Genomic DNA, 24,241 nt, shown 5'->3' with positions numbered 1-24,241 from the left:
ACTCTCCCAGTTGACTGTGCCTGAACCCCTCTGTCAGTGGATCATCAACTTCCTGACAGACAGGAAGCAGCATGTGAGGCTGGGAAAGCTCATCCCGGACCCGCAGACCCTCAGCATAGGAGCACCGCAAGGCTGAGTACACTCCCCTCTCCTTTACTCTCTTTACACCAATGACTCTCTCTGTCAAGCTTCTCAAGTTTGCGTACGACACAACCCTGATTGGACTGATCCAGGATGGGGAGAAATCTTCCGACAGACAGGAAGTGACACAGCTGGTGTCCTGGTGCCATCGCAACAACCTGGAGCTCAATGCTCTTAAGACGGTGGAATTGACTAGACTTTAGACTCCCCCTCCCCTTCCCGCCCCCCTTCCCCCCCCCACTCACCATCAACAACACCACAGTCACATCTGTGGAGTCATTTAAGTTCCTTGGAACCATCATCTCCAGGGACCTTATATGGGACGCCACCATCGAAAAGTCAAAAAGGCCCATCAGAGGATGTACTTCCTGTGGCAGCTGAGAAAACACAATCTGCCACAGGCAATGGTGATTCAGTTGTATACTGCCATCATAAAGCCTGTCCTCACCTTCTCCGTCATGGTCTGGTTTGGCTCAGCCACCAGGCACGACATCCAGAATCTGCAGCGCATCATTCAATCAGCCGAGAAGGTTGTTGCACTTTCCTCTGGGATGCGACTCCAGACTGTCAAAGCCGCCACAGCCAGACATAAAAACAGCTTTTTTCCACGAGCAGTAGCTCTACTCAACAGCCAAAAATCTGTAGCCTCCTTGTGCTCTGCTGCTTTATTTCATTCCTCACATGCTTAAATTATAATGTTTTATTTTTAATTGTCTACTGTATATCATGTTGTTACTTGCGAGCAAAGCACCAAGGCAAATTCCTTGTATGTATACATATTTTGCTAATAAAATGTATTCAATTCAATTAAATAAAAGAGGAGCCAAGCTGTTTTCTACCAGGTATAATAAACGTGTAGTCATCTGGTCACAGTTTAAATGTTGCTTAATCTTTTCAGGCCAAGCGAACACTGAAAGCTCAGAAACTGCAGGAAGAGCTAGCATCTGGGAAGTTGGTGGACTATGCGGTGAGTACGATAACCCACCTAATACTTTGACATCATGGGATTGTGTTTCTGCCACGATCGGGCAGAAACTGTTTCTGGAAATTATCATGACCTTGTGCAGTAGATATAGAAACATCGAAACATAGAAAATAGGTGCAGGAGTAGGCCATTCGAGCCTGCACGCCATTCAATATGATCATGGCTGATCATCCAACTCAGTATCCTGTACCTGCCTTCTCTCCATACCCCCTGATCCCTTTAGCCACAGGGGCCACATCTAACTCCCTCTTAAATATAGCCAATGAACTGGCCTCAACTACTTTCTGTGGCAGAGAATTCCACAGATTCACCACTTTCTGTGTGGGGAAAAAAAAATTCTCATCTCGGTCGTAAAAGACTTCCCCCTTATCCTTAAACTGTGACCCCTTGTTCTGGACTTCCCAACATCGGGAACAATCTTCTTGCATCTAGCCTGTCTACCATGAGGGTTCACTGTATATTGCTTTGCTGAAGTTGTATTTTCAACATCTAAGCTGCGCAACATTTCTTTTTCCAATTTTACTGTAAATTTCGGTAAAGTGACAAATCTGAAGATCTTTCATTTGATTATCAGCCTGATGTTAGAAACATAGAAAATAGATGCAGGAGTAGGCCATTCGGCCCTTCGAGCCTGCACCGCCATTCAATATGATCATGGCTGATCATCGAACACGGTATCCTGTACCTGCCTTCTCTCCATACCCCCTGATCCCTTTAGCCACAAGGGCACATCTAACTCCCTCTTAAATATAGCCAATGAACTGGCCTCAACTGCCTTCTGTGGCAGAGAATTCCACAGATTCACCACTCTCTGTGTGAACAATGTTTTTCCCATCTCAGTCATAAAGATTCCCCCTTTATCCTTAAACTGTGACCCCTTGTTCTGGACGTCCCCAACATCGGGAACAATCTTCCCGCCTGTCCAACCCCTTAAGAATTTTTAAGTTTCTATAAGAACCCCCCTCAATCTTTTAAATTCTAGCGAGTACAAGCCGAGTCTATCGAGTCTATGAAAGACTTAACTCCATAGTTGATGTGGCAGAATGTGTTTTTCATTCATAGAGCTGATACCAATGTCAGGAAAAGGGACTATTGAATTGGGATAGGCTTTGCTTCCATCGAGCTGGGACCAATATTTTAGGGGATCGTAAAACTAGGGCTGTGGTTTTGGTGAGGGAAAATTTAGAAAGGAAAGTGTCCACGCTGTGTCTCTAAACTAAACTAAGCTAGATTTCCTCTTACCTTGAATTCTATAAGGCACTACCCAGTGTCCTGAATTCCACTGCAAATAAATCCAGCATATCCAATCTCCATTCCAAGCAATATCCTGGTTAATCTCCTCCACATTCTCTCCTGTAGTGTGGTGACCAGAACTATATAATACTCTAATTGCAGTCTTTGTATGAAGATCAGAGTCTTTGTATGAAGATTAGAGGCACAAATAGGAACAATTTAAAATCTATTGCAGAAATGTAGAAAAGAGACCAAAGTTGGGAATTAAATATTTTGGGGGATTGAACTTGCAGCAAAGGTAGGCAGAGAGTAGAAAAGGAGTAAGGGGTGCCCTGATATTAAAGGCAGTTGAGATGGAGAATCATAGTTTGGTTTGGGTGGAGATAAGAAAAGGCAAGGGGTAGAAAACACCATCAAGATCATATTTTGGCCTGAAAAAAGGGTGTGATAATGAACGGTGTCATATAAATCAGTGCATTAAAGATGTATGTAACAAGAAGAATACAATAATTATGGGAACTTCATGTTGCATGTTTGAATGTTTCTACACCTCCAAAAGATCACCCCTCCTCCTCCTCCTACGCTCCAAGGAATATAGTCCCAGCTTGTTCAACCGCTCCCTATAGCTCAGGCCATCGTCCTGGCAACATCTCTGTGCCATTTCCAGCTTGGCAATAGCTTTCCTGTAACATGGTGTCCAAAACTAAACACTGTACTCTAAATGTGGCCGCACCAATGTCTTGTATAACTGCAACATTACCTCACAACTTCTATACTCAAGTTAAGGTTGAGTTAAAGATAATATTAAAGACATGGCACTCGGAAAGTTATTAGATTTTTCAGTCATCCACTTTGTACAAATTGCCCTGTTGCTGTCATAACATATATGTATATGAAGTGTATATATCTTAATAATTAATTTATTAGCAACCAGCAATCTTCCCCTCTCAGCACTTCGCAGGGACCGTTCCCTTCGTGCCTCCCAGGTCCTTTCATCTCTTCCTTTCCCACTGTTTAGGGGCACAGGCAGTCTTTCCAATAAAGCAGTCAATCACTTGCTCTTCTTCCAATCTGGTGTACTATGGTCAGTGTTCACAACGTGGTCTCCTGTAGTTTGGAGAATCTAAAGGCATATTTGGTTGTTGCTCTGTGCAACGATTGAGTTCAGTTTGCAAGGGTAACCTGGAGCTATCTGTTTCCTGCTACTTGAATTCCCCATCGCAATCCCCCTCAGACCTATCAGTGGCCTCCTGTAGTGTTTTAGTGAGGCACTACACAGTTAACGTTTTCTGTCAAAGCAGATTGCAGCATTCTGGATTCGCTATTGAATTCCACAACTTTGGATCATTTGATTTCTTGGTCCATGCCAGTCATCCATTTATAATATTAATTCCGCTATCTCTTCCCCATTTTGCTTTGTTTTCCAGTCTGAGAGTGGGACACACCCACCTTGACCTGTTGGTCCTGTTCTCCTACTCTATTTCACAACTCCCTCGTTCTTTTGTCTCGGTTCTTACCCTCATTGCCCTGGTTTTACTCGCTGAGACACCCCCCCACTGCTCAGTCCCCTCCCTGCAGCTTTACAAGCTTATTTTGTATCCTTTTTTATGTTCTGACAAAGGGTCCCCCTACTGAAACATCTACTATGTTTCTCTCCCCATAGGCGGGGCTTGACATGCTGAGTATTTACAACATATTCTCTGTATCATATTCTTCTTATTCCTTCATAAGGTGATTATAAAAATAAAGAGGAATTACTAGATCAGCAAAACAAACTGCTGAAAGAATTCAGTGGGTCAAGCCAGCATCTGTGATACAAGGGAATGGTTGGCATTTCAGGTGGCGAGAGATCCTGTGCCAGGACTTGACGGGAATTTTTTTAATGTTTCTAACTGTTCCAGACTTGTTTCAGAGCTTGAATTTACTTTTAATATTCTTAAAGTGAACCAACTTTCGAACTTGCTCAGCAATCATTTATTAACTGCACGTAAGAGGGAACTTTTGACTCCGAAGAAATAATTAGCCTCTGACTACTGTCTTAGTGCTTAGTAGAATGTAATGCTCATTAATTACTTCCACTGCCTTGGCTTCCTTCAAACATGTGTATCTGCACGTAATTATTTTGTAATCAGGCTCCAGCCCTTTTTCATGAAACTTCAAACAACTAAAAGCAAAACTTGTGTAGTAATATTCAGTATTAGAAAAAGTGAAGAAATGAAGTGGCTTATTTTTAGTTAATTAATCCCATTATTCTTTGATGATGAGCCATCTATTTGTCATCTTCCTCGTTATTTGCTTTTTAATTGTATAATTGGGCTTCCACTGGTTGTAAGTTTTTTCGCCTACGTAACACATACAAGTGCATAGGATCATATGCACCCTGAAACCTTTTCAATGATTGTTATTAATTCGGAACACAAATCCCAAAGGAGGCCAAATATAGAACTACAGATGCTGGAAGTACTTGACACTTTTAACTATGGCAGTTAAGCATTTATTTCGAATAAATATTTCTAAATAAATATACTTTCACAAAAAATATACTCAGTAAGCCGCACAGCATTGATGAAGTGAAAAATGCAGCTGGTCAATGATCTTTCATCAAAACTGAGCTTTTATTGTTTGCTTGGTGTATGTATTATTATTATTATTTATTATTAAATTGTTCAAAACATTAGCGACGCAGTGGTGTTGGTTTTCGACGGCTCTTCGATTCAGTATGATTTCACATGGTATGTACACCATGTGAAATGTCACTACTGACAAAGTGCCTGTGTGACCAACTGGAAAGCATTTTTTAGTTTAAAAAACATTAATGACCATAGCAACATTTCAACAAGCGGTATATGTAGTTTGTATTGCCCATGGAATAAACAAGAAATTTACTACTGTTAATATAAAATTGCCCCATAGTATGTTTATACATCTCTATTTACTGTTGTGCTTTTCAGTGTAATTGTGCTATGTAGTTGATCTCTATTTTTATTACAGCAGAATTCTTCAAGATCGCAGTGGGGAGAAGACCATAATTCAGGAGTATGTATTTTAATTAAATGAAAAATTCCCATATAAATCTTTCACATCCATTTCAAGGATATCTGTGAAGTGTTTCTGTTTGGAGTTAATGTTGGATACAGTTTCAATTTTCACACCTTCTTTACTATCCATTCTTGATTTGTGTTTTAGTCTTGTTTCACAGGGGCAAGGCGGTGGTGTTCATTTTTCTAACGGGTGCTTTCACGCTATGGAGAACTAAGAAATGGATCAGTTATGCCCCAATGCGGTCCTCACTTAGTATTCCCTGAGTCATTGGATATAGAAACATAGAAATTAGGTGCAGGAGTAGGCCATTCGGCCCTTCGAGCCTGCACCGCCATTTAATATGATCATGGCTGATCATCCAACTCAGTATCCCGTACCTGCCTTCTCTCGATACCCTCTGATCCCCTTGGCCACAAGGGCCACATCTAACTCCCTCTTAAATATAGCCAATGAACTGGCCTCAACTACCCTCTGTGGCAGAGAGTTCCAGAGATTCACCACTCTCTGTGTGAAAAAAAGTTCTCCTCATCTCGGTTTTAAAGGATTTCCCCCTTAAATCCTTAAGCTGTGACCCCTTGTCCTGGACTTCCCCAACATCGGGAACAATCTTCCTGCATCTAGCCTGTCCAACCCCTTAAGAATTTTCTAAGTTTCTATAAGATCCCCTCTCAATCTCCTAAATTCTAGAGAGTATAAACCAAGTCTATCCAGTCTTTCTTCATAAGACAGTCCTGACATCCCAGGAATCAGTCTGGTGACCCGTCTCTGCACTCCCTCTATGGCAATAATGTCCTTCCTCAGATTTGGAGACCAAAACTGCACGCAATACTCCAGGTGTGGTCTCACCAAGACCCTATACAACTGCAGTAGAACCTCCCTGCTCCTATACTCAAATCCTCTTGCTATGAAAGCCAACATGCCATTCGCTTTCTATCAGGAGAATAAGCTGCGTCCCTCCTGCAGACAACTCATTAAAGCATTCCTACTTCTATAGGCTCAGATTTGAAATTATCTACGCTGAATGTCAGTATTTTGCTTTTTTTGCAATGATTTGAGAATAATATACATATAATACAGGTGCACAACCTTTTATCCGAAAGCCTTGGGACCAGACACTTTTCGTAATTCAGAATTTTTCGGCTTTTGGAATGGAAGATTTTTAGCGTAGATTTTAACGGCTGGCTCAGTGGTAGAGTGCCGGCTCATATCCGCAAGATCGTGAGTTTGCGCCTAGATCCCGGCAGTTACTTGATCGCGAGTTTGAGTCTTCAATGTAGTTTTTTCTTGCAGAATAGGGAGGGTTAGGATGGGATCATTCTCTGCGAGATGATCTTAGTGCGGGAGACAAGTGTAGGAGAGGTGTACTGACTGTGTGGGCAGAACTTTGGAAGTGATTGCCCACCATTCTCAAAAGCCGCTGTGTCTCCCTGTCCCTCCAACTCCAGAGGAATCCGCTCCCCGATGGGCGGCTACGGCGACAAGTGGCAGTTCGCCCACAGCCCGAGCTGCGCCACCCCAAGAACAAGACGTACCTTGCACACCATCAGCTTCTGCGTGTTCCTCTGGAGTTGGAGCGGGGCTGGGCTGGAGTTGCTGATCTGGGATCTCCATGCTTGCAGTGGGCCTGGGGGTCGGTGTCCCGATGAGGGGGCGCAGCTCGGGCTGTGGGCGAACTGCCACGTCGCCGTAGCGGCCCATCGGGGAGCGGCTTCTGGTGGTCCTAACGTCTCTCAACTCCTGTCCAGGGGGGTGGCCGGAGACGTCAGGACCAACAGGAACCCGCTCCCTACGATGCGCCGCTACAGCGACAAGTGGCAGTTCGCCCACAGCCCGAGCTGCGCCCCCTCATCCGCAACCCGGGTTCCTCTGGAGTTGGAGCGGGGCTGGGCTAGAGTTGCTGCTGGCTGTGAGTCTCTGGGATCTCTGTGCTTGCAGTTGGTGTCCCGTTGGTCCTGACGTCACCGGCCACCCCCCTGGACTGGAGCTGAGACTGGGAACTGTACCGCCCTTGCCCCCTCCCTCTGCAACTGCAAACAACCCCACAGTTCCCAGTCTCAGCTCCTGTACAGGGGGGTGGCCGGAGACGTCACAGCCCGAGCTGCGCCCCCTCATCCGCAACCCCAAGACCAAGACGTACCTTGCACACCATCAGCTTCTGTCCCTATGGGGAGCGTGTTCCTCTGGAGTTGGAACGGGGCTGGGCTGCTGCTGGCTGTGGGTCTCTGGGATCTCCGCGCTTGCAGTAGGCCTGGGGGTCGGTGTCCCATTGGTCCTGACGTCTCTGGTGACTGGCACTGACCTGCTGGCATCGCCGACGTGAAGACAGTGCAAAGCCCCCGCGCCGGTGCAATGGGCGGGGAGCTGGAGAGGGGAGGGAAGGGGTCACACACATGGCTGGGAAGCAGAGGGGTGTAGGTGGGGTGAAACTGAAGGGAGCGACAATCTGCTGCTGCCTGCCCGCTGACTTAAAAAAGTTCCCACGCAAGACTCACGATACACTGTGTATCGTGAGTCTACCGTGGGAACTTTTTAACTCAGCGGGCAGGCAGCAGCAGATTGTCAATTATTAACCCTCCCGCTCAATATACCCTCACCTTCTCTTTTATGAATGGGGATTTAGTTCCCCTTTCTTCGAGGACTGACCGGAGGTTCCGCTGTCACCTCTGCAGGCCGCCCTCGGTGAACGTCTTCAAGGACCGAAAAAATGTCCGCTATTCGGAGCTCGTTATTTGGAACTTCGGATAAAAGGTTGTGCACCTGTAATACCAGTTAGATAAAAACAAAGGGGAACAATTTTATACTTAATTGCCAAATTAATCAATATACTTATTCAAAGTCACATTTTTCATGTATGATCCATAATACCAATGATAGAGAAAATTTGTCAAGGACATTTCTAACATAAACAACATTTTATGATATTGATAATATGGGTGACTTTGCTGAAATTTGTTGTTTTTGATTGTTGTCTTGCATATCATTGAACTTTGTAATTGTTGTTATTTCAGGATAAGGACAATAGTGAAGATGAGGATGAAGATAAGTATGCTGATGATGTTGATATGCCTGGACAGAACTTCGACTCCAAAAGAAGAATTACAGTTAGAAATCTCCGCATTCGAGAGGACATTGCAAAAGTATGAATACACAGCACTTATGTTTAGGTTTCAGCTAAACTTTACTGAATGGTACCACTTACAGTTACTGAGGCCTCAAATGAAATGGCTGCAACTTGTTTATGCTTCCAGGGTACAGACATAGGCCTTTTCATTACTTCACGATAAATTTGATGTTCACTTTGCATGGGGTTGAGATCTTTTTACTATCTTATTAATTTGATAATGCACCAGCCTAGAACTGTTTTCATAAATTTCCACCTGTTTGTTTTATTTGGCCCACTTGTAAAACAAATGTAGGCTTGCATAGCAACCTGACTTGCAATGTGTCTTCTGGCTTAAGCAACAGATTTCTTTCCAACTTGCCTTCAGTCGATACACAAGTTGTCCAAAATTGTATTTGTATCCCAGTAGTATTTTAAAGTATTGAATTATTTAAAGTAAAGACCCTCCTAATCATTCCAACCAATTCTTAAAAGCCATTGGTAATTTCAAATTTCTTTGACTTCATTACTATGTAATTGAAAATAAAATTGCTGCATTACATCTTAAGATTTTTTAAATTCTTTACATTTTCTGTTCTGTAAAGAAAATTGTCACCATGTGCTAAACAGCACATTTCATATTTTGAGTACTAGAAATGTTAGCCCAGGGTAACCTATATCAGCATCTCTCCAGTCCGATACTGTTGATCAAGTGGTTATTGCCTTATAAGTAGCTTCAAAACCTTCCATACATGTTGCAATCAGACAAAACCAATAGAGTTTCATCTGGCACTCCATGTTTACACTTTGGAATCCGAAGGATGGGTTTTTCCTTTTATATTTTCATCTCCATCTCCAGAATTGAGAGACACTTACCAATCAACAAATTATTGCCACTCGAAGCGAGACCAGTGATCTAAACTATTCCAGGTCAGTTGAACATGAGACCTTGATTGACCAGCACCACACAAAAATAGCAGTCTTGAATGAGGAATTGGGACACCTTAAGAAAATTATATTTATTCCATCAATGCTGAAATTTGGTGGGTTGTAGTGCCAGAAAAAACTTCTGCAAAAGATATATAAATAAAGTGATTCTTTATACAGTATGTTTCAATTTTGCAGTACAAAATAAGAATAGTTAATTTAAATTTAATTGTTTCTCCACTTGTCATTTTTTTTTTAAATTTCTGTATCTTAGTACCTGAGAAACCTGGATCCAAATTCAGCATACTATGATCCGAAAACGAGAGCCATGAGGGAGAATCCTTATTCCAACACCGGGAGAAATACAGATGAGTAAGCTATTCGTGATGAATATCTATTTGAATAATTACCACAGCTGAATCAGGAGATATTTCTATCTACGTTAATTCTTTTTAGCTGGACCTGATACAATGTATCGTGCCGAGGTAACAACTACCAGGGAGCAGTTTCAAACAAAGAGGACAGCAGGATTGATCAGGAGAGGAAAAATAGAGTTTGAGAGAAGTTTGCAGAGAGCATGAAACCTCACAGTAAATGCTTCTGTGGAGATGTGAAAAGAAAAAGATTTGTGAATGCAAATGTATGTCCCTTGTAAACCGAAAATGTACGATTTATAATGGGCAACAAAGAAATGGCAGACCAGTTTCATGTTATGGTTCTGTCTTCACACAGAATAATATAAATAACTTCCCAGAAAAGTTGGGGAACATGGTGTAGTGACAGAGAGGCACAAAATGAAATAAGTATTTGTGGCGGAAATGGTTTTGGGAAGACTGAAAGCATTATAAACTGATGAATTCCCAATGTATGATGATCTTCATCCCAAAATATTCACGGAAGTAACGCAAGAAAATAGATTCTTTAGATTCTGTGCTAGATATTAAGACATAATGCCAGACTTAATCCCCATGTTTCTTCCAGCTTTCTTCCCCCTCCGCTCCACTAAAATCAGTCTGAAGAGGGATCCTGACTGGCAATGGAGGAAATTTGACAGTGTCTTTAGACCAATTTAGATTTTAAACAAAGATAGTAGCGATGAATAACTTATTTATTTTCAATGCAACAGCGATTACACCTCAAAAATATTTAAGGGGACGTGTAAGTTTTGGTATGTGCTTCATATTGTGCAAATATTTTATTGCGCATAATACCATGTTGCTAGGACATTATCCATTATTATTCTCTTGCATCTTTTTATTCTAGAGTTGGCTATGCAGGAGATAACTTTGTGCGTTACACTGGCGACACAGTCAGAATGGCACAGACACAATGTAAGTCATCTAATGCTTGGATTTGAAATATTTCATGATTTTTTATTTCATTTTGTAAGTTGCCAAAACTGTGTTTTGTTTCCTAACAGTGTTTGCTTGGGAGGCTTATGAGAAAGGTTCAGAGGTTCATCTCCAAGCTGACCCTACGAAGCTTGAAGTCCTTCATCAGTCCTTCAAAGTTAAGAAAGAAGAATTTGAGAAACAACAGAAAGGAAGCATATTGGAGAAGGTAAAATAAAATGGATTACAGTAAACCCATTGTTTGAACGGACCCCTTTATAACAGAAATCGATTTTTGCGGACGGATCCCCAACTTGCAGCGCCTCCCAGGCAGCTTGGAGCTCAAGCTTCGGAGGCCTTCTGCCAGCCTTTCTTCACCCACAACGGAATCCCACCACGAGCCACATCTTCCCATCTCCACCCCTTTCTACAGAGACCATTCCCTCAACTCCCTGGTCAACTCGTCCCTTCACACCAAAACCGCCCTCTCCCCAGGAACTTTCCCCTGCAACAGCAGGAGATGCAACACCTGAGCCTATACCTCCCACCTCAACTCTGCCCAAGGACCCCGGCATTTGGTGTCGATCTTTGCTTTAAACCAGCATCTGCAGTTCCTTCATACACATGATAATACCTTACTTGGTTATAACGGACAATCGGCAATAACGGACATCATTCTCCACCGTATGGTCTGTTATAATGAGAGTTCACTGTATATTGCTTTGCTGAAGTTGTATCTTCAACATCTAAGCTGCGCAACATTTATTTTTCCAATTTTACTGTAAATTTCAGTGAAGTGCCAAATCTGAAGAACTTTCATTTGATTATCAGCCTGATGTTGCTTGAAATGGGTTTCTTTTTCCGGCGTCTCTTGAGACAATGAGGGTAATGATTGAATATGAATGTAGATGTTAATCTTGTAGTCTGGTAGTGTGTGTGACTGCTATAGTTGTGGTATTAAATTAATACTATAAATACAATCAGAATACAATGTTCTTTGTCCTTTTCTATGGATTTTGTACAAAATCAAATATAAAGCAAATTATGCTAAAATAATCATTGTTTCAATGAATGGCACAGTGGTGCAACTATAGAGCTGCTGCCTCCCAGAGACTCGGACCAGATCCTGACTACGGGTGCTGTCTGTACAGAGTTTGTACGTTCTCCCTGTGACTGTGGGTTTCCTCCCACATTCCAAAGACATGTATAAATTGCCCCTAGTATGCAGTATGTGAAGGTTATCTTGCGTAGAACTAGTGTACGGGTAATTGATGGTTGGCCTGGACTTGGTATGCCCGACGGACCTGTTTCCACGCTGCATCTCAAAGCTCTGGCCCAAACCCATTGTTTTTCTCCAAGAAGGTAGGTTCGGAATTTGGTAAACATGTTCATCCTGCAGTTTATTTTGTTTAAAGGATTGTGAATACCATGGAAATAACTACATGGTGATCTGATCAATTTTTATAAACTGCATGGGGATCATCTCCCTTGTAGTAATTTAGAAACTGTTTTTAAATTGTAAACACTTCTCATCCTGTCATTACAGTATGGAGGCCAGGAGCACCTGAATGTCCCGCCACGGGAGTTGCTGCTAGCTCAGACGGAGGATTACGTGGAATATTCAAGGCATGGCGCTGTCTTAAAGGGTCAAGAGAAAGCAGTTATAAAGTCCAAATATGAGGAGGATGTCCTGATCAGTAACCACATAGTAAGTAATTGAGGCTTGATGTTAGAACTGCTTTTACTTTGATTTTTAAAAGTGTTTGATAATCTTTTATGGTCAGAATTTCATTTTTTGATCAGATGACTTAATGATTTTTCTTTTAAACAAAGCATCCAGCAGCCCTCTGCTCCTCCTACTCCCAATTTTCTGATTTTTCCTCTCCATATTGGACCATTTTCCTCATATCATCAACCCTTGCCGTGTTGTTTGTCTTCTGTTTGCTAGAAACATATTCCTATGAATTCTGCACTTAATAAATAATATAATAATTAAGACAACTTTACAATCAATATGAAAAAATAACATGGCGAATTAAGGTAATTTTGAGTGTATTTTATTGGTAAAGCTGACTTAAATACGTCAAGGTTCAATAAACATTAATGCGATAACTGTCCAGACAAGTTGTTTTCAATAGTTGGTGGAGGTATTAATGTTGAGTGAGTGCCCTTGTTCATTGAATAATATCAGGGAATAAAATGATGGACTAAAAATGAAAGTGGAATGTGATGGGATTTGGTTAAGACTTTTGAACTCAATGTCAAGAATAGTGGAGATAAAATCAATTGTGCTTAGAAGAGAGAAATAGAAAGGCACATAATGGAAAATAATTTGATGGATTACAGGGAATAGAACTGACCATTGCTCTACAGAGATCTGGAACGATCAGTGAACTGAATGAACTCCTCTGTTCCAAACTGTTTCTGTGATTCTTTTGCACTAGAACATAGAAACATACAGCACAGAACCAGTCCCTTCGGCCACAATGTCTGTGCTAAACATGATGCCAAGATAAACTAGTATCGTGTAGAACAGACGAAATTGATGTTTCATCCAATTAGATTGGTGCAGTAACACTTCTGGATTCAATACTGCATTTAAGATGAAGCAAATCCATGACTTGATATCCCCGAGATTATGTCTAGTAGTCTTCTCTCTACTTTTTCCCACTTTTCCATCCGTTTCACCACCACCTCCCGCATCACCATAGTATCACGAACAGACCACAACTATGTCTTGCCATCAGTTGAACTCCAAGCAAAAGTGACAACTTTGTAATGTTCTTATCAAGTGCAATAAGAGAGGTTGGTGTTTCACGACAATGTACTTTCTAACTCTTGGGTGGTTTCTTGGAAGCACTAATACCAGACTTCAATCCTTGAACTGATATCCAGACTTGAACCATGGTAAATGTTAATCAAAGTCAAAGTAGCCTTTATTGTTAATTCATGGAGTGTCATTTTGTAGTGGAGTGGGGTGAGCAGGAGGGTTTGAGATATAAATAATATCATCAACTAGAATGAAAAATATATTTTACACATTAGAGATATCAAATAAACATGCAAATACCTGAGAAGAAAAGGAAGAATAAACCTAATATGTGCAAATTACTCAAAATGACATTTATGGTAGTTAGAGGTGAAAGGGACAGTGGCACAGACTTTGTGGCAAATAGAACAAAACTGTATAGTGTACATTACAAAAGTGTACATTACTCTGTGAAACCTCTTGAAATGTTTCCATGAGCATAGTTTAATATAGATATTCCAAAATTGATCTGTCATTGGTTCAGTCCTATTTGGTTGACATGGATCTCTTTGCATCATTTTTCACAACAATCAGAAATGACATCAATTGAGATGAATCACTGATCTTTACAAATAGATCTACTATAAAATATCTTGAAAATCTTACTATTTGATGCGTGAGGTGAAAGGTTATTTAATTTTGAGCCAAACCATAAATGCTGCTTAGAAAAGAGCCAATCCTAATGAAAATTTCTAATGTTTTGCACGAGCACTAATTACTTGTCTAAGTATATATGTCCAAAAATAAATTATTTTTAAAATTGTATTGATTGGATGTTCATTTTCGTGTAATATTTTTCTCCCTATTTACAGGCTGTATGGGGATCCTACTGGAAGGATGGGAAATGGGGATACAAATGCTGCCACGCATTTATGAAAACTTCCTATTGTACTGGCGAAGCTGGGAAGCAGATTGCTGTAAGTACTACAGTACCTCAGGACAGCATGTTATGTTATAAACTGCCTGACAAAGAAGCAAAAATGTTTTGTACTTTTATTTGTGTTTTCATGAATATCGTATGATATTTACTCCACCTTGTACTGAAACTGAACAACAATATTCAAGTTTTGATTTATAATATTAGTCATAGCCAAAAGTTTTCCAACAGATGGTGGGGAATAATGACATGGGACACTGAAAAGTATTTTTTTTTAAATAAAATGGGGATATCAAAAAACCTTGGAACATAATGTTGCTGTTATGCACTCGATCTTTTATGTACTATAATCAGTTCAATGTTGGTTAAGAGAAACAGTTTTAATAACACAATTAGACCTATTATTCTCTCCTGGAAGGTGTTTTTAACTGAATTAGTTGTCAAGGTACATATACAACTTCAGTTAGCTCTGACAGATGATCCCGAGAAGATCGTACATCACAACGTAATCAATATTTGCATTATTCTTGCAACCTGCAGTTGATTTGCGTGGTCCAGTTAAGATTTTGTAGGTAGGATTGGTGGTGTTCATGCTGTCGTAAAGACGAGGAAACCATTCTGTTTGATCTCTTTGAGGTTGTCATCGCCAGCCACTTTAGTCTACTAAAGCCCTCGGTTTGACAGAAACCTGTTTGCAGGCTGTTTGATACACCCTACATGATAATAAATAGCTGAGCACATTGATCACAACAAAAGCTCCAACAACAATCTGGTTGTAACCATGAAGTCTTGTAACAGAATGTTTCTTATTAAACTGCCCTATTACTGAATTGTTCGAATACATTATTGAAATATACCCAGTGAAGCACAAAATTTCCCAGATTTGCCAAAAATGTAGGACACGTCCAATCGTACAATTATCACTATGACACTCACTATCAGCCTATTTTTGGTCATCAGTAAAATGTTTCATGGTACATTCAACGGTCCAATGTTGAGCCACTTGCTAGCCAATAATCTACTTACTGACATACAAAATGGTTAACATTGACTGACGAGGAGAAAGTTACTGTTCTTTAGACTTTATAGATACAACGTGGAAACAGGCTCTTTGGCCCACTTAGTCTGCTCCGACCAACGATCCCAACTATACACCAGCATCATCCTGCACATGGGGACAATTTTATGTTTTTTACCGAAGCCATTTAACCTACAAACTTGTACATCTTCAGGATGTGGGAGGAAACCAGAGCTCCCGCAGGAAATCCACATGGTCATTGGCAGAACATACAAACTCTGTACAGACAGCAACCATAGTCAGAATCGAACCCGGGTCTCTGGCGCTGTAAGGCAGCAGCTCTACCGCTGTGCCATTGTGCCATCCTTCTTGAATCGTCATTTGACTGAAGATTAAGCATCGAGGATCCCTAGACAAAGAATCTAAGAAAACATACCTGTAATTATTCTTCAGTTGTGACTACATGGAATCAGTCCTGGCACACCTGTTTTTTTGCAGAGCGATTACCCCAGAACTTGCATTTCTTGTGGAAGTGACATAACCCAACCATTTTCAGCTGCCATTCTTAGTGCAATTTGCTGCTGATTAAAAGATGCCCATCTGCACCTGCAACTCAATAAAATAATTGCTGTCTAGATGCTGCAAAACATAGACAGTATTCAGGTTAACAATTAACATTTGTATCCCATATTGACTAGTCAGTGGCCATCTCTGGAACAGTAGTTAACAATCTCCCGTTGTCTTTCAATAGCATTCCTACTGTTCAATCTTACTGGGATTATCAACATCCCAGGAATTTAATTGATCTAGCCCAGTAGGTAATGTGATTACACAAATAGCTCAGAGAGAGTGCTTGATTTTCCTAGGCTAATCTGCTAGCAGGGCACAAGAATTTGATGTAATATATTGAGTGCAGCTCCTACCAAAAGCTTGAGACCATGCAAGTCAGAGCAGGTGGCTTAACTGGAACCAACTTCAAACACTCACTCCATTTATAAAAACTTGTTTGGGTTTTGTTCACAGTGCTTCTAAAACTGGTTTCCTCCCACATTCCAAAAACGTAGAGGTCTGTAGGTTAATTGGCTTGCTATAAATGTAAATAGTCCCTAGTGTGTGTAGGGTAATATTAATATGCGGGGATCGCTGGTTGCCGTGGACTCGATGGACAGAAGGGCCTGTTTCTGCGCTCTCTCTAAACTAAACGAGTGACTTCTACTTCCGGAAGGATAGTTGATGCACGGGAACCTCCAAACCTGCAACTTTATCTTTTGATGTACCATCTTGACCTTTGACAGTTTATCACTGATCCATAGCACCGTGAGGCTGCATCGGTACGGTGCATCAAAAGGTAATAGGGAGAGGACGATAAATAGATCATCGATATGCCAGTGACACCCACGTCATATTAGTGAATTGAAAAAACTTCTGCACCTGGATCAACCAGCAGAGGGCATGCTTCTGCTTTAACAAAGCTATTGGGAATGAAGTTGTACTGATAGCCCCTATATTATAATGGTTTGCATTGACTGAATGTGCCCTCCAGAGTTAACATATCACTACTAAAAATTCACTCACGGAATCTGTCAATTTTTATTTATTTTCAGCGTGCATTTCTTGACACGTGCATAGGTTATGTGAGTTTACATTACAGAAAATTGCGAATATGGATGGTTTTCTGGAACTCATCCCTTTCCTATACGATGCATTGCCTGTATTTAATGAATAACCCACGTGTGATTAGAGTGAAGGATGATTACACGATAAAGCAAGTAGCTGAAGTAAACTGAAGAAGTTTCTGCGTGAAGGTAGAAATCCAAAAATGCATACCGAAATAGCAAAACTGGCATTCTCCTAAATTAAAAACTTTCATTTTATTTCTACTTGCATCAAAGAATCTTTGCATGAAGTATCAATCTAATTTTACATTTATTTAATTTTGATGGACTGCTATGTCGTTCCAGCAACATCCATTTTAACAATAGACATATTTTGAATGGAATAACGCAATGCTAAATTGTGCTGTTCTTTATTTTCTCATTATAGGAAGACGATGATTCCAGTTATCTACCTGAAATTCCAGATTCTAACCAGGAGGCATTTGAGAGTATACCAAAAACTTTAGTTGAGGCAAGTATCATTTGTGTTCCAATGTGTACATTTCGAGTGGGGGTGCTGTCGAGTATGGCTGCCCTGCCGGCAGCTGTTCGTCTTTTCAACCTTTTTTTTAATTTTTAGTGTGTTAGTGTGTTTTTGTCTTTGAGGTCTTCTAGTCTTTTTATGTGGGGGTGGGGGGGGAGATGGGGGAAACTTTTTTCTCAGTCCCTACCTGGTCCCTCCGAGTCGTATCTTCGCCCTCCTCCTCGCGGCCTACCAACGAGACTGGAGTGGCGTTTCCTGCCGGGACTGGCCAGAATTTCAGCTTCGGCGGTGGCGCAGCGCTGAAGCACCATTGCAGAGCGGGCGATGCCTTACCCGGGTTGCCGTGTGGTATACTCCGGAGTGCAGTGACCGCCGACTCCAACATCGCGGCGCTGACTTTTAAACACCGCGAAGCCTGGGATCACTTGCCAAGATCGCCAGTGTTGGAGCTCCGACCGGTGCGGCCTGTGGACTACGGGAGCTGCGGTCTCTGGTAGGAAGAGGCCGTTCCAGACACTCCAAGCCGCTGAGAGTGTTCTTCCGACGCCGGCGCTCCATCACCGGCGAGAGGGCCTGCAACATCGGGCCACCATCGCGGCGACTGCGGAGGCCTCAATAGGCCCGACCATGGGTGAACAAGAGGAAGAGGACTGGACTTTACTGCCTTCACTCACAGCGGGAACCATTGTGGGGGGATGTTTTTATGTTTAATGTTAAATTCTTTAATGTTGTGTTTTATTTTTATTGGTGTGCTGCAATGGCAACTCAAATTTCACTACACCAATTGGTGTTCGTGACAATAAATGTCCGTTGTCCTTCGTCCTTTGTCCAAACATAATAAACATTTTAACAGCATTTGAAACTTTTTAATTAAGCAATGACTTAGAAATGTCAGTTCCTGAATTGCTGATTTGAAAATCTGTGAAAGCTTGATTGCAACTTCTGTTGTAGAACACAAAGTGTTGGAGTAACTCAGTGGGTCAGGCAGCATCTCTGCAGAACATGGATAGTTGTTGCTTTGGGTCGGAATCCTTCTTCAGATTGATTGTAGTAGAGCGGGCGGGGGGGGGGGGGGGGGGGGGGGTTTGGAGGGTGGGTGTGAGGATGGGAGATTGGGATAGTGGGAGAACTGGGTGCCCATCGCCTGCAACCTCTCTTGATGACTTTGAAAATAAGGAGGCCATGGACATTGAGATGTGTTGACAAGTATTCTATACCTGCGCTAAATCAGCTAATTAGCATTTAATCAGCTGACGTATGCTAATTAGTTCATGGTGGATCAATTTCTGAATAAAGCTTGTCAATCTAGTTATATAAGACAGAGACGCAAATGCTGGAATCTTGAGCAAATCAGTGCTAAGAGTAACTCAATGAATCTGACAACATCTCTGGAGAGAATGGGTCCCCCTTTCGTTCTCGGTGGCACTGGTCTGCCTTCTCGTTCTCAATGGTCCACCTTGCTCTTGATGGTCCCCCTGCGCTCTTGGCGGTCGACCTCGGTGGGGTGAAAGGGTGATGAAAACCCAAGGCTGCCGTCAGACCCAGGCTCTGAGGAGGGCAGAGGAGGATCTGGTGAGGCCGCATTGGGAGGATTGTATCAGTTTTGGTCACCCTGCTATAAGAAAGATGCCATTAAGCTGCAAATGGTGCAGAGTAGATGTATGAGGATATTGCTATCTGAGCTACAGGAAAAGGTTGGGCAGGCTTGGACTTTATTCCCTGAGCACAGGAGGCTAAAGGGTGATGTTATAGGGTTGTATAAAATATGAGGGGAATAGATAAGTCCACATAATCTTTTTCCAAGAATAGAAGAATCAATAACTAGAGGAAATATGTTTACGATGAAAGGGGAAAGATAATAAGAACCTGAGGGGCAACTTTTTACACAGTGAGTAGTGGGTATATGGAATGAGCTTCCTAAGAAAGTGGTTGAGGCTGGTGCAATAACAAAATTTAAAAGACATTTAGGCAGGTACATGGATAGAAAAGATTTGGAGGACTATGGGCCAAATGTGGATAAATGGGTGTATATTGGGTTTCTAAATATCTAGCGTAGATGGAGTATTTTGGTTGACATGGACAAGTTGGGCTGAAGAGCCTGTTTTTCTGCTTGTATAGGTGTACGTCTGGAAAATACATTTGGCGCCATAATACTGAGATAGATCTTGACCAATGCAAAATGTGTCTGTTCTAGATTGCCGTTCTTAATAGTGCAGATTTTATTATTGATTTCTGTACACATCAGTTATATTGCTACCACACCACGTGAGAATGGTGTGAAGAAATTATCTGCCATATCAGAAACAGTTTTATTGCAGAAAAGCAGGATTATGATTATCTTAGTGTACAGATATAATTTCTGTATAGGTATTCTTTTGTCCAATGCAATGAGTGTTTATTTATTTGAATGTAACTTGTTTGGCTATACATATGATATTAATATGGATGGATAATTGATATCCAATATGAAGCTGAGCAAATGATTAAAGGTCAATACAGTGATTTCCACCTGAAGAGGAAAGTGGATCACTTTGATAAAGTTCAGCTGCTGTGGACTAGGAACTGACGAAAAGACAAACTGGAACAACTAATGTTATTACTACCAATTCATAATTGAAGTACATGGATCTAAGGATTATATGTCAACAAGTAAAACAATATAATTCCATTGAGAGGTTGTAGAATTGCAGCATTTGTAATGGAAATGTATTGGTTCTGATCTTTAAGAAACTCTCAGATGGAGAATTGTAAGGGCTTCAAAGGTTACTGGGAGAAGGCAGAAGAACAGGGTTATGAAGTAAAAATGGATCAGCCATAATCGAATGGCAGAGCAAACTTGATGGGCCGAATGACCTAATTCTGCTTTATGTCTAATGGTCTTATGCGAGGTGTAATGTTGCATGGATAGCAATTATTGCCTTGTGGAGTGATCCAAGTTATTGATCTGCCACACCCACTGAGTTTCTCCAGCAGTTTTTTATCCCACATCAGTCTGAAGAAGGGTCTCGACCCGAAACGTCGCCTGTTTCCTTCACTCCATAAATGCTGCCTCACCCGCTGCGTTTCTTCAGCATTTTTGTCTACCTAAGTTATTGATCTAGCACACAAAAATGCAGGAGAAAACTCAGCAGGTGCAGCAGCATCTAGCGTTTTGGTCTATGACAAGTTAATAAACTGGCTTGTAATAATAAATTTGTGTCAAAATATTAGGGCAGGGAGATCCAGGGCTTCCCAACCATAGATTATTTTTCTACCTGGAGTGCTGGGGTTGCAAGAATGGGTGTATGAGGTCTGGAACACTGTTGTTAAAATAATTTAGTGACCAGCACCCAAGCTTACGAAATACTTTGTACTAATTAGGGGTGGACAATAAATACAGTTCTGGCATCTGTAATTCCCACATCCTAGAAAATGAATAAATATAATTGTAACAGCAAAATGAATGTTTGTTGTTTACAGATACATAAAGAAAAGCTTAAAGCTGACAAGAAGAAGAAAAAGAAGCATAGGAAAAGTCATGGCTCAGAAAGTGAAGAGGAAGATGCAAAAAAGAAAGAAAAACTGAATAAGGTATGTTACACATTACTAACAAATTTACAATTAGAACCAGACATTGGCCACTCAGCCTTTCGTATCTGCTTTGCTGTTTAGTTTAGAGATAGCCTGGAAAAGGGCCCATCGGCCCCATGTCCGCGCCGACCAGCCATCACCTATACACTATTTCCATCCTGCACACCAGGGACAAGCTAAAGAACTACAAACCTGCACGAATATGGGGAAAAAACTGGAGAACCCAGGGAAAACCCACGCAGTCACAGGGAGAACGTGCAAACTCTGTACAGAGATCACCCGTAGCCAAACCTGCAAATCTGGCACTAAAAGGCAGCAGCTCGACCACTGTGCTATCCTATATTTAAGAGATGGCTGATCATTATTGGCTGTAGTCTTTCTCATTATTAAAGGCTGCCAAAACAGATCCCACTAGGAGTGCAGGCACATGGCCACATTTTCCCAAAAGGCTTTTGGCACATCAATCAGTCAGTATTGAGGATTTGGGAGGTCGCTGGAAAGGGTGCTTTTTACGAGGATGTTGCCAGGATGTTTTCAGGCCAAGATAGACACCCTCTGCAGCGGGACTTTCCCTGGTCACACTCTTCCCTTAATATCTTTAACACTTCTAATATTTTTTAATGAACCATACCCTCCAACACTTTTGCCCCAACGGGATACTTTCCCCTGCAACACTCTCTGCCTTTAACTCCCCTCCCCTACCCCCTCCAAGGTCACCATCCACCTCCCCCCTCGTCACCATCCAAGGACCCCGACAGTCTATTCAGGTGGGGCAGAGGTTCACTTGTATCTCGTACAATTTCATCTACTGTATCCACTGTTCCAGGTGTCAACTTCTGTACATTAGCGAGACCAAGCGCAGGCTCGCCGATCGTTTCGCTGAACACCTCTGCTCAGTCCACCCTAACCTACCTGATCTCCTGGTTGCTCAGCACTTTAACTCCCCCTCCCATTTCCAATCTGACCTTCCTGACCTGAGCCGCCTCCATTGTCAGAGTGAAGCCCAGCACAAATTGGAGAAACAGCGCCTCATATTTCGCTTGGGTAGCTTACACCCCAGTGGTATGAACATTGACCTCTCTAAATTCAAGTAGCCCTTGCTTTCCCCCTCTCTCCATCAACTTCCCCCTTCCCAGTTCTCCCACCAGTCTTACTGTCTCCGACTATATTCTATCTGTCCTGCCCACTCCCCTGACATCAATCTGAAGTATTTCCTATCTGGAGACAAACCATGTTCTCATATAGTAGATTTTCAGGTAATAATTATTAGTGCTGACATAATTTTCAAAATGAATCTACAGATTTACAGTGATAGAGCACTTGTCAGTATGCGGCAGTGAGGTGAAACAATATCAATTGAGTGTGTTTTACTGTCATGTGTCATGAAACGGCACAATGAGATGCATACTTGCAGCAGCACAAAGGATATGTGAACATAGTACTTTGTAAACACCATAGTATACAGAAAATAATATATTAAAATAAATATATATATCAAAAATATATGAAAGCATATTTATGGTATATATTTAAAAAAATAAACAATGATCTACCAGTGTTATTAAGTACAGCTGTATTTTCAGATTAGCCATCAGATGTTTTAAATCAATGCAGAATGTTTTGCTGAATTTGGATTTGATTGCAATGGTATATTTTATTAATGAATAGTGCAAAGGAATTCCTTGACAGCACTAGGACTATACCTACCTGCAGCAGATGCTCCAGTGGGCAAGTTCCCAAACAAATCCACCTCCAACACGATCAGCAAGTCCCCATATTCCATGTAACTTTCTGGCTATAAATACCAAGCACCACCCACGGAAATGCTAGCAGATCATGTCCCCAGGCTTACTGGCTGTCAAAACTATTAGCACTTGATTGTTCTGGATACTTTTGAGATATAGCAGCATTTGCAAGCTATTTGTAAATGAAATCTATTAAATATGTTAGTGTTTCTGAAAGAAATTAAAATACCCTAGAGAATTATTGAAAATGCTGCATTAGTTGACGATTAATTTTTTCAAATGTAAACTACCCAAGGCTCATTCACTCCTTTTTACTGAAATTCTGGTAATGTTAAAAAGTGCCAGATTTAGGGTCATGCAACCCAGAAATAGGCTCTTCGGCCCAACTTGTCCATGCCGGCCAAGGTCCCTTCATTAAAAACTGCAGTATGGTGTTGCTCTGATGTGGGATTTTATAGTGTACTAGACCAAGGGGGACCCGTTGGGTCCCGTCCCCTCAAAGCAAGGTTGCGGAAGGGCGGGAGCGGCCAGCATCGTCACACACACACACTAACCACCACCCCCCCAATACACAGGGGGAGAGGGGGGGGAGAGGGAGGGAGTGGGAGGGGGGGAGGGCGGCAGGGCAGGGGGGGGGGGAAGGGGGGGGCGGGGGGGGAGGAGAGGGGAAGCGGGGGGGAGGTCCATTCAACGCGCGTTTGGGGGGGGGGGGGGGGGGTGTTTTGCGCACACACTAACCACCCCCCCCTTGATATATTAATATTATTCATTGGTCTCCTCTTACCCCATCCGCGCCTTATCTCGAGGGGCAGCGAGAGTGAGGCAGAGAAACAGATAGATGGGGAGAGGGACATGAGGGGAGAGAGGGGGTGTAGAGGGATGGGGGGGGGGGGGAGGGGGGAGATAGTCTCTTTGCCCTAACATGTCCATGCTGACCAAGGGGCCTCCATTAAAAACTGCGGTATGGTGTTACCCTGATGTGGATTTTTCTCGTGTATTGTTGGAGTATATTTGAGAATTAAGGAATATCCACATTTATATTTGTATCCAAAGTTCCTGAAAATTGCAGATGAAATGCCTTTTTGTTCCACTCAAAATTTGGGCAGTATGGTTTGTCAACAATGCAAAAATAGTTTACAATCATTACTTTTTAAATAGTGTAACTTTAAATCACAGTATCATTATTGCATCTTTGTCTATATTTTTAATTTAACTTTTGAAATTTTTACTTTCTGATCAGTCATCACATGCCTCTGTTCAATTCTAGATCGTATGAATGAGTTTGGGATATTTTTAACCGTTTGACCTTTAAATCCCCCATAAA

The 24,241-nt window shown here is 41.8% G+C and overlaps 1 protein-coding gene across 2 annotated transcripts in view; it reads left to right on the top strand.

Annotated features, from left to right (window-relative positions):
- Positions 1-24,241, top strand: part of slu7 (SLU7 homolog, splicing factor) — a 50,514-nt gene that overhangs the window by 24,831 nt on the left and 1,442 nt on the right. The window contains exons 6-15 of one of the 2 annotated variants that reach the window (XM_055642955.1): positions 1,040-1,108; positions 5,354-5,395; positions 8,410-8,538; positions 9,703-9,800; positions 10,692-10,759; positions 10,849-10,988; positions 12,306-12,467; positions 14,381-14,485; positions 17,507-17,590; positions 21,062-21,172. In XM_055642955.1, the coding sequence (XP_055498930.1) occupies positions 1,040-1,108; positions 5,354-5,395; positions 8,410-8,538; positions 9,703-9,800; positions 10,692-10,759; positions 10,849-10,988; positions 12,306-12,467; positions 14,381-14,485; positions 17,507-17,590; positions 21,062-21,172 (1,008 nt within the window). Of the gene's footprint in view, positions 1-1,039; positions 1,109-5,350; positions 5,396-8,409; positions 8,539-9,702; positions 9,801-10,691; positions 10,760-10,848; positions 10,989-12,305; positions 12,468-14,380; positions 14,486-17,506; positions 17,591-21,061; positions 21,173-24,241 lie in introns of both variants that reach the window. The other variant, XM_055642954.1, reaches the window with a different exon arrangement.

Source organism: Leucoraja erinacea, chromosome 11 (genome assembly GCF_028641065.1).
Source record: "Leucoraja erinacea ecotype New England chromosome 11, Leri_hhj_1, whole genome shotgun sequence".
In the NCBI taxonomy this organism is placed as follows: domain Eukaryota; kingdom Metazoa; phylum Chordata; class Chondrichthyes; order Rajiformes; family Rajidae; genus Leucoraja; species Leucoraja erinaceus.
Note: the sequence above shows the minus strand (reverse complement) of the source record. Positions and strands in the feature narration are given on the sequence as shown.